General features: G+C 33.8%; 1 protein-coding gene across 3 annotated transcripts; it reads left to right on the top strand.

The window, feature by feature from the left end:
• Positions 1-601: 601 nt before the first annotated feature.
• LOC131951718 (ectonucleotide pyrophosphatase/phosphodiesterase family member 5-like) lies at positions 602-8,862 on the top strand. Of its 3 annotated transcripts, XM_059314077.1 has the most exons (6): positions 602-1,718; positions 2,366-2,557; positions 2,817-3,050; positions 4,039-4,074; positions 6,740-6,753; positions 7,369-8,862. In XM_059314077.1, the coding sequence occupies exons 1-5, from the start codon at positions 788-790 to the stop codon at positions 6,745-6,747; spliced, it is 1,401 nt and encodes a 466-aa protein (XP_059170060.1). In that variant the 5' UTR covers positions 602-787; the 3' UTR covers positions 6,748-6,753; positions 7,369-8,862. The 3 variants fall into 3 exon arrangements, with proteins under 3 accessions (XP_059170060.1, XP_059170058.1, XP_059170059.1); XM_059314075.1 differs by having other exon boundaries at positions 6,436-8,862; XM_059314076.1 differs by lacking the exons at positions 6,740-6,753; positions 7,369-8,862 and having other exon boundaries at positions 4,039-4,353.
• Positions 8,863-10,821: the final 1,959 nt, after the last annotated feature.

The raw sequence follows: 10,821 nt of genomic DNA, 5'->3' as shown, positions 1-10,821 counted from the left end.
ATCGACAGGGGCCTGCATTGTAGCTTTTCATGCGCATATGTACAGTATTTTCATTAAAGAGAACGTTTAATGAAATCGGGTTAGAATAAAATGTTGGGATTGAGGGGTGGGGGGGGGGGGTGGGGCACTTCGTTATTGTAGGCCCAATGCATAATACGTTTAGAAACAACATAAATAATCTTTGTTATTTGTGGCACTTATTAGTTTTAAATTAATTGCGTAGTACTTGCAGTATGTTTTATTTTTTTATACTATTTTTAATATTTGGCATTTTTAGGATAATATATTATTTAAACTACTGTATTTTTGTACGGTTAATTTTGTTTTCAGGGGAGGCTAGACAGAATTCTTTCAGAAATTGCTTGGCTGATTTCAATAGTCGATTTTGTAGGCCTATATGAAATTATTTTTGCATATTACCACATTCGACTAGTAGGCCCCTAGCTCTAAATTTGTTAAAAATAACTACACTAAAAATATATGTCGCATAAATATTTTATCAGATTTTATATTTTGATCCACATTTTTATTTTTTGTTTTTTATAAATTTTTTTTGTTCGACTACTTAAAAAAAAACAAAAAATAATCGACTACTCTAATGTTTACATATGGCGACCTCTTATTTTCTGTTTTGACTTTTCACCTTCCCCTGTTACAGATCTTATATAAACTTTAATGCTACAAGTTTTCTAACACTATAGCTTCGGATGTTATTTAGAATCGTGACAGATTAGTCATTAAGAGTAAGACTTCTAGTTAACAATAAGAAGTAGGCCTATTTAAAAAGATGTTATTTTTTTACCAGTCATCTGTTTTATCTTTTTGTGCCGTAGCCGTACTACTGCAGTCAGCTGTTTTCCCCATTTCCTTTGTCAATTCATGGCAGCTGTTTAGATCAAAAAGGGACACCCAGAAAAATACTGAAGAGGCTAATAATGATGCACTGAGTCATACCCTTCTATTAATATCATTTGATGGTTTTAGGTGGGACTACCTGCAGAAAGCGAAAGGAGGAACACCAAACTTTGACAAATTTATTAAATATGGTGTGTCCGCAAAGTTAGGTTTAACAAATGCTTTTGTAACAAAGACATTTCCTAACCATTTTACTATCGTTACTGGATTGTGGGAAGAAAGTCATGGAATTGTCGCTAATGATATGTATGATCCATCTCTGAATCAGACTTTTACGCCTAGTAACCAATCAGCCATGGAGGACCCAGCATGGTTCAGTGTCGGGGCAGAGCCCATCTGGGTTACCAATCAACTTCAGAATCCAAAGGGGCGGAGTGGTGTTTATATGTGGGTCGGTGGAGGGGCACCCATCAAATGGGTTCGTCCTTCGCGCTATGTTCCATACAGTAAAAAAACAAAAATGGAAACTAAAATCAACACGCTGATAGACTGGTTTACAGACGAATATCCAATAAATTTAGGATTACTTTACTCCGATGAACCTGACATTGCTGGGCATGCCTATGGGCCTGACTCGCCAGAAGTTATAGAGAAAATTAAAGAATTAGACAGTTCTATTGGTTATCTGCTAAAGCGTCTTGAAGAAAAAAATCTACTGAAGTCGATGAACATTATAATAACCAGCGATCATGGGTTCACAAACACGCCAGAGAATAAAACAATTGACCTTGACCTATATATTGACCCTACATCCTATAAACTAACTGCCACTTCTCCTATAGCTAATATATGGCCTAATGAAGGTAAACATTTTTTTAATAAGAGTATTTTTACATAAAAACTAATATATCACTTCAGATTTTAGTATTGATGTTTAATACAAGTTTATAAGACTTTCTATTCTCTATATTTTTATTTTAGAATTAATAATTTTTTGTGTGGCCATAAACATATGAAGGCTTGCTTTGAATTTTAATGTTAAATCCTTTTAATTTTTTTAATGAATATCTACGCCTGCTTTAAATTTGATTAAATCATTCATAATCTTTTTACTAAAATAAGTGTCCATTTAGTTAATTTAATTGGGCTAGATATTTTGCTTGTTATCTTAATCATTTTTTTCTCAAACTAACGGCTAAGTTATTAATTCATTATTTTAAAAACTGTTTTTAGATATATAATTTGTCTTATAATTTGTTGAATGGTTTTCAGACATTTCTAAAAGAATAATACTTTTTTTAAATTAAAAATATGTATTTTTCTAATTCTACAGTATTTTATGCAAATTTACCTGTAATTATTTGTATAATTTTTATTTTTTATTATGTAAATATAACTGACACAGTTTTTAAACAGAATGTGGGATTCACTCCAATCTATGTCCACGAAAAGTAGTAAGAACACTATGTACTCAATTTTATTTACCACTGGTATGTGAAATTGTTTACAGGTCAGCTAGAGAAGGTTTATCAAGGCTTAAAAAATGGCTCAGAGTCAACAAAAAGTTTCAAGGTGTATAAGAGGGAAGAGATGCCGGAGCGGTTCCATTACACCAACAATGTACGCATCTCCCCCCTAACAGCAGTGGCTGAGGACATGTACTCATTTACCTCGCTCTTGTATCCTTATCCTAAAGCAGAACGTGAGTGATATCTTACCATGCCTTGAATATCCTGATTTTTAGTTGTCTGATTCTTTCCCAGAAAACTTTTACCTTCATTTTATTTTTCCATCAATTATGTTTTTGCAATATATTTTTTATACATTAATTTTTATACATTAATTTTTTTACATTAATTTTATTTTTAAATTAATTTTTGTATTACTTTTTTTACATCAATTTTATTTTTACATAAATTTTATGCTAAAGAAATTTTTGACTGATGTGTTGATTTCCCCAGTCGGTAACCATGGTTACGACAACGCTCTACAAGACATGCATCCATTTTTTCTTGCCATGGGTCCATCTTTTAAAAAGAATTTTGCCTTGGACACCTTCAATACTGTGGACATTTATCCCCTAATGTGCCATTTGCTGAACGTAAACCCAGCGCCCAGTAACGGGAGCATGGAGGTTGTTTCTAAACTTCTGCTGGGGAAAGAGGAAAAGAGTTCCATCGTCACCCTCGTCACTTGTAAGTATAATCTCCAATGTTTGTTTTTTTTGCCATTTAAAATTTTTACAGTATCTATTTTAAAGTTAATCTTACTGTACACTTATATTTTTTTATTATGCAGGTCTATAATAATATGACATACTTAATCAAAATTGTTTGACTGTATTAATTATGATCTGTACTAAATATAAAATAAGGTCAGGTTTTATTAGGTTTGAAAAAGATATATAATTTAATTGCAGAGACTGAAGAAGAAACGTAGTTATAATAATTTGTAACATTGTATGGATTAGGAAAATTCAAATGTATTCTGTTTTTTTATATCAGCTGTTTCTTAAGACTTAAGTGTTTTATTTAATGATAAATAATTATTGTAACAAACAAGTTATCTGCTGGTGACAGTGTACTGTAATGAACATGATTTTTTGTTTTTAAAATAACTAATTTCTTCAAAATTATAGTTTTAAAAGTGGTCGGTGTGGTCAGGTCTGTAGAGCTAATAGTTTCTAAACCAAAAAGTCTTGAGTTTGAACTCCTGGACAGATGAGTCTCAATATCTGAGGACAGCCACTCTTCTAGGAGAGACAACTCCAGTATCAAACAACTGCTGTCTTGAAGTTTGTTCTTGGATGAACAAAGGCTATGGAAGCTAATCCAAAAAGAAAAGCAGGCCTATATGGCATGTTACATGTTGACCAGTAATACTTAATTTTGTTGTAGGAAATATCATTCTAGAATTAGAATACAATAAAAAATGAATAGGAATAGGAAGAAGAATAGTTTAAGTATTTTTCAGATATCATTGGAATAACCGTCATTAAATCCGTCATTGAAATAATCCTAATAAAATTATACAAATTTTTTCAGATATCATTTGAATAGCCCTCATAAAATTTCCCATTTTTTTTTCAGATATCATTGGAATAGTTCTGATAAAATTGTACACATTTGTTTTCCAGATATCATTGGAATAGTTGTGATAAAATCATACACATTTTTTCCCCAGATATCATTGGAGTATTCCTGATCGCATTGGTAGCAGGTGTGTATATTCTGTCGTCATGCTATTACAGTCGCTATCGCAGGCTGACAGGAAAATATGCCCGTGTGGACTCCCGCGACAGCCCTGCTAAGAGGGCAGACGCAGCTGAAAATGGCGCTGCCACCTTGGGTGGGGATGATCCTAGCAAAGCACTCCTCTCTGATGGCATAGAGACCAGCTGAGTGTTTACTACTCAGATTCACTCTTCTAGACTGATATTATATAAGTTATTTTAAAACTACTATTGTCTATTAACTTATTTTTCTTAGTCTTTTTCAACTCCCAAAGGAGAGTTAGCTATTTATATTATATAAGTTATTCTAAAACTACTATTGTCTATCAACTTATTCTTTTTAGTTTTCAACTCTAAGAAGAGTTAGCTGTTTACATCTTTCCATGCTTTTTTGTCTTTAGCTATTTTTCAATTTCTTTCCATCTCTTTCAAAAAATATTTCTGATTTTTCTATTTATCTGTGTCAGATTTTTTAAATCTCTCTTTTTTCTTGATCCTTGTGGATTCCATGACATGCATTTGTCTGCCATTGTGTATTGCGATTTCCTCAAAATATGGCCTAAATATTTTCAATATCTTTTCTGAATTTCTTTCTCCACTGGGATCTGTCCTGTTCTTCTTCATACTTCTGTGTTAAGTACTGTCAAATCATATTGCCTGTTTACTCTTAATTTATTATATTTATTATATCACACGTGGTGACAAGTTTGTTGCTTGTCACTTTACTGTGAGCAAATAAGATTATTTTAATAAATTTCAACATCATTCCTATCAGCATTTAAATACAAAGAGATCAATTCTAAAAAAAAAAGATTCTTTTAGTTTCTGCTCAACTTAAAGCCTTCCAAGGATTTAATAACTCACTGCCATGTTTTGTCTGTGTAATATTTATAGCATTGTAGGCTTTTGGGTTTAAATAATATTAAGTTATGTAAGCAATAACATACTTTACTGGTCTGCTGTTTGTGTGTGAAGTGTGTGATGTTATTTAAAATTATTAAGTGGGTTTTTAAAAATGTGGGTTGGATAATATGTGATTGTTGATGTTTTATAGCTGTATATCTGAAGGATGTGAAGTAATTGACATAAAATATTCCATAATGATTCACAGAGGGCAGGATATTTCCCCCTTTCAATTAATCCCAGATTATTTCCCCCTTCCTGACATTCTAATCATTTTTTCTGACATTACCCCCCTACATATATTACCCACCTTTGTCAATTACCCCCTTCTAAAAAAAAGCTGCAGTAAGACAATACCCCCCCTTTCTCCTCCTCCCCCCCCCCCCCCCCCCCCCCCCCCGTCGATGAATAACTGACCCTATCCTTAACGTCAAACTAACCCTAATTGAAAGGTAATGAAATGGTTAGGTTTTGGGTTAAGGCAAAAGTATAAAATATGATTTATTAGGGTAATTGACAGGGGGTAATGTACTAGCTTGGATTCACAATACAGTTTTTATGTGTAAATTTTAAAAATTACCCTTTTATGTATCTTCACTCAGAATTCAGATAATTAATTTTAAAATATTTTTATTTTATGATATTATTGCCAAAATGTTATTATTAACCCACATTGTTGAACTTGAGTGTTGTATACATTAACCTAAAAATACCTGAACCATGAAAAATGTTTTAACCCCCCACCCATCCATGTGGCTCTATAGTCCATGGTCGCATGGTCCATTTTCTTGCGTACACATTGTACTGTTTCATTCTTCCAAGTTTGGACTCAAAGCTGTTGTAGGTCTATCTCCACATTGTCTATCTTAATCTAGGTCTGCTTGGTAGTTGTTTTTACTTTGGGGTTTTTGTCATACAGATGCCTTGTGATTTGACATTCTCTCCAGATAATCTTCCTTTTTAAATTTCTGCCATCAATGAAAAAAATGTAATTTATGGTCTGTGCATATTTTCCATCCTTTTTATCTTGAGTAGGTCGAATTATTTTCCATCCTTTTAATCTGGTGTAGGTCGAATTATTTTAAGCACACAATCTAAAGAGCTAATTTATTTATTTTAAACAGTTAAACTTTGCATACTGTACCAAGGGAGGCTACTTGAATAACCTTTGATTTAATTATATTTTCTGTGTTATCTACCTTTGAATTTGCTTGGCTGATACTGTTGCTTACTGTACCATGGGAGGCCATCTGCATAATCTATGATTTGATTCGATTTCTATTTGTTACCTCCCTTCAAGGTGTTTTAGCACCTAGTTTTCATACATTGTCATGTTGATTGTTACTTTGTGTGTCTGTGAAGATTGTACTTTGTTGTGTGAACTGTTGCCCAGCTAGTTAGGCTTTGCTTGTGAATTCACTATTTTAAAAACTATTTTGTTTCAGTACATGTGAAAAAAAAATTTGGAAACCTGAAAAATCAAGGTCAGGTTTTAAAAAAATTAGCCGCCAATAATCATTTCTTTTTCTGTATAATTATCTATATTATGATATTCTCATTAAATTTCCCAGGTAGGTTGGTCTTATTTGTCCTAATTAAACTTGTAAGTCGTGCTGACCCCAATTCCATGAACTGTCTGTTTGTGCCTGTATACTAAATGAGAAATGTAGATATAAATGTTTGATATAAATTGTTTGATGAAAATAGTGCACAGAAAATATTTGGCTATAGTTAACATTTTCTTTTCAGGGCTTTAAATCATAGTAAGTAAATTAATTGGATTCACAACACATTTTTAAAAAAATGTTATTGTTTTATGTTCGTTTTGTTATTATGATTGTGTTACTTTTTTTTTCTTTTTTTTTTACTTTAATGTTTAAAATATTTTAAAGAAGTGTGCATTTTAAGTCCATTCTTACAAAAAGGGTAAATTCATTTTTTATGAAGTGTAAAATAAAAAAAATTAAAGCACTTGCATTAAACCAATTAAAATTAATAACAATTATGGTTAAAATATGAATTCCTTAAAAAGCATCCCACTCAAATATTTGTTTCAAATGTTAATAAATGAAACAGTTTGAGTATAATATACAAATAAAAGTATGAAAATTCAAATTGATCCTTCTTTTTAGATCAGTCTTGATTTACCTTAGGACACAATTTTTTTTTATAATCTACACCCAGTTTTATAGGTGAAATCAGAAAGTTTTTGCTAACATATTATACAAATACATGCATTTCCATGTTTTGTGCAACAAACTGTCAATAGAAATACATTTATTTTCATGTTTTCTACAAAAAATCTTCTACCTTTTTAAATACATTATTTTTTATGTTACAGATAAAATTGAAAAACCAATGTTAATTTTTTTCAACAGAAATTTTTAAGTGTGATTTTGAGGCTGATGTCAAATGGCATTTGTAAAAGTATATTTAATCAGAGCAGTTAGCTAATCGTGTGTTGGTTTCAAGTTAATCATGATCTTGATAAGGTTTTGTATGTTTGGGGACATATTCTGTTGGGTAAGCCTGGGAGTAAAACATGTCTGTAGCTGTGGTGTTTGTTAATGTGGTCTGTGTTGGTGTTAATGTGGTGTTTACTGTTACTTAATGTGGTCTGTGGTGTTAGTTAATGTGGTTTGTGGTGTTAGTTAATGTGGTCTGTGGTGTTACATGATCTGATCTGTGATGTTACTTAATGTAGTGTGTGGTGTTAGTTAATGTGGTCTGTGATGTTACTTAATGTAGTGTGTGGTGTTAGTTAATGTGGTCTGTGATGTTACTTAATGTAGTGTGTGGTGTTAGTTAATGTGGTCTGTGATGTTACTTAATGTAGTGTGTGGTGTTAGTTAATGTGGTCTGTGGTGTTAGTTAATGTGGTCTGTGGTGTTACTTAATGTAGTGTGTGGTGTTAGTTAATGTGGTCTGTGATGTTACTTAATGTAGTGTGTGGTGTTAGTTAATGTGGTCTGTGATGTTACTTAATGTAGTGTGTGGTGTTAGTTAATGTGGTCTGTGGTGTTAGTTAATGTGGTCTGTGGTGTTACTTAATGTAGTGTGTGATGTTACTTAATGTAGTGTGTGGTGTTACTTAATGTAGTGTGTGGTGTTAGTTAATGTGGTCTGTGGTGTTAGTTAATGTGGTCTGTGGTGTTACTTAATATGGTCTGTGATGTTAGTTAATGTGGTCTGTAAAGGCGCTAGTGATATCAATAACCACCTCTCCTATGCAAGACATGTAAATGTAGCTAAGTTCTGTGATCCACCAACCCATGTTACATTGTACAATCACAAACCAACTGCTGTGTTATTATGCAACTGTTATGCTGTGTGTATGAACATGTTTCAGTATTTACCCTACAGTTTTAAAAGCACTGTTGTATCAAGATGGTTAAACCTACACACCAATGTTATTTGCATTACTATAGTTATATAAAAATAGAAATATTTATTTTGATAGTTATGTTTACATTTGATCTCACTAGGATATACAATTTTTGTGTTCTAAAGCTTTTACTTAATGATGTAATGTAAAAAAAAAAATGCCAGAAGTTTAACCTTTTAAAGATTTAATGAGTTGTTAAATTAATCTAAAAAAAAAATTCATAGCCAAATTTTTTTCTGTCTGTAATTTGTTTCAAAATGTTCTAATTAATTATAAATTGCTGAGATGTTATTTTTATTACTGCATAAAAAGAAAAATTGATTTTTACAAATGTATATTAGCAATATGGTTTAAATGTTAAGAAAAAAACCACCCATTCATTAGAATTTTTCAAAAAACTACAGCACAGTGTGACTGATGTTAATTTACCTGATATTTGCTACCCTGTGGCATAGCTCAAATTTTTTTAAGTCGAGCCAAATAAAGTATGCTGGATTCATCTTTCTTTGCTATGTTAAACAGTATCTCTCTTATCATCCGTATGTATTTTGACATTTGTTTCATGATAAATGATATTAAAAATAATCATGTCCAAGTTTCAAGTTGTTTTCTGTTTTAATATTTCAGTAAATACACTTTTTTTCCCCTACTGCTTATTTTAAAAGGATTTTGTTATTATCTTGTAAGCAGTTTTACAGATTAGTTTGGATTGTCTTTCCATAGATAGGTCTCCAGGTGATTTGTGTTACTTCAGGGCTGTGTTACTTCAGGGTTGTGTTACTTCAGGGTTGGGTTACTTTAGGGTTGTGTTACTTCAGGGTTGGGTTACTTCAGGGTTGTGTTATTTCAGGGTTGTGTTATTTCAGGGTTGTGTTACTTTAGGGTTGTCTTACTTCAGGGTTGTGTTACTTTAGGGTTGGGTTACTTCAGGGTTGGGTTACTTCAGTGTTGTGTTACTTCAGGGTTGTGTTACTTTAGGGTTGGGTTACTTCAGGGTTGGGTTACTTCAGTGTTGTGTTACTTCAGGGCTGTGTTATTTCAGGGTTGGGTTACTTTAGGGTTGGGTTACTTTAGGATTGTGTTACTTCAGGGTTGGGTTACTTTAGGATTGTGTTACTTCAGGGTTGGGTTACTTCAGGGTTGGGTTACTTTAGGGTTGGGTTACTTCAGGGTGGGGTTACTTCAGGGTTGGGTTACTTCAGGGTTGGGTTACTTCAGGGTTGTGTTACTTCAGGGTTGGGTTACTTCAGGGTTGTGTTACTTTAGGGTTGTGTTACTTCAGGGCTGTGTTACTTCAGGGTTGTGTTACTTCAGGGTTGGGTTACTTTAGGGTTGGGTTACTTCAGGGTTGGGTTACTTCAGGGTTGTGTTACTTCAGGGTTGGGTTACTTCAGGGTTGTGTTACTTTAGGGTTGTCTTACTTCAGGGTTGGGTTACTTTAGGGTTGGGTTACTTCAGGGTTGGGTTACTTCAGTGTTGTGTTACTTCAGGGTTGTGTTACTTCAGGGCTGTGTTACTTCAGGGTTGGGTTACTTCAGGGTTGGGTTACTTTAGGGTTGTGTTACTTCAGGGTTGGGTTACTTCAGGGTTGTGTTACTTTAGGGTTGTGTTACTTCAGGGTTGGGTTACTTTAGGGTTGGGTTACTTCAGGGTGGGGTTACTTCAGGGTTGGGTTACTTCAGGGTTAGGTTACTTCATGGTTTTGTTATCTGAGGGATGGGGTCGGAAACTGGTTAAAATACGTTCAAGTGAATACATGGGGGGGGGGGACACTGGTAAAAGAATTTGTTTTCTATATAAATTCTATTCCGTTTGGGGAGGGGAGGGCGGTAGCTGTTCTTTGGGGGAGGGGTCTCCCCCCCCCCCCTTCCCCATGCTGCACACACGGAGGGAGGTATGCCTGATAGAACCAGTGCTGGTAGGACGCCGACAAGAGCCAATTTCAGAGTTGCTGTGGTTGCTTAAGTCTTTATATGTGGGAGTTAATCGTGTGAGTAGAATCCATTGTCTGCTAGTTGATGTATGCACTTAAATAAGATGGACGGCCCGTCCTCACATTAAAAGTTATTGTATAGACAGAAACAAGATTGACCGCCTGTCCCCGCATAGTCAACATTGGCATACATTATAGCCTTTAGTTGTTGTCCTCAGAACATATACTCCAGTATATGTTTTGCTAGCTTTTCTATTTACACATTCATAAACAAACTGTTAGCTTCGCTATATGTATTACGGTATCCTGACAGAAGGCCGACAAGGCAAAAAGGCCGAAAGGAAATAACACCGACACATAAAAGGCCGACATCCAATAGGCCGACAAGACAAGGGACGACAGTAAAAAAGGCCGACAAGACAAAAGGCTGACATAAACAAGGCCGACTAGACATACGAATCTATAGAGACTACTGTTATTGCTAGGTAAATTAACATGACGAGAGACGGTTCG

The sequence above is a fragment of the Physella acuta genome, unplaced genomic scaffold (assembly GCF_028476545.2).
Source record: "Physella acuta isolate Inbredline_101_S28 unplaced genomic scaffold, ASM2847654v3 ptg000823l, whole genome shotgun sequence".
Lineage (NCBI taxonomy): Eukaryota > Metazoa > Mollusca > Gastropoda > Physidae > Physella > Physella acuta.
The sequence above is the reverse complement of the archived record's forward strand: the minus strand, read 5'-3'. Positions and strand labels throughout refer to the sequence as shown.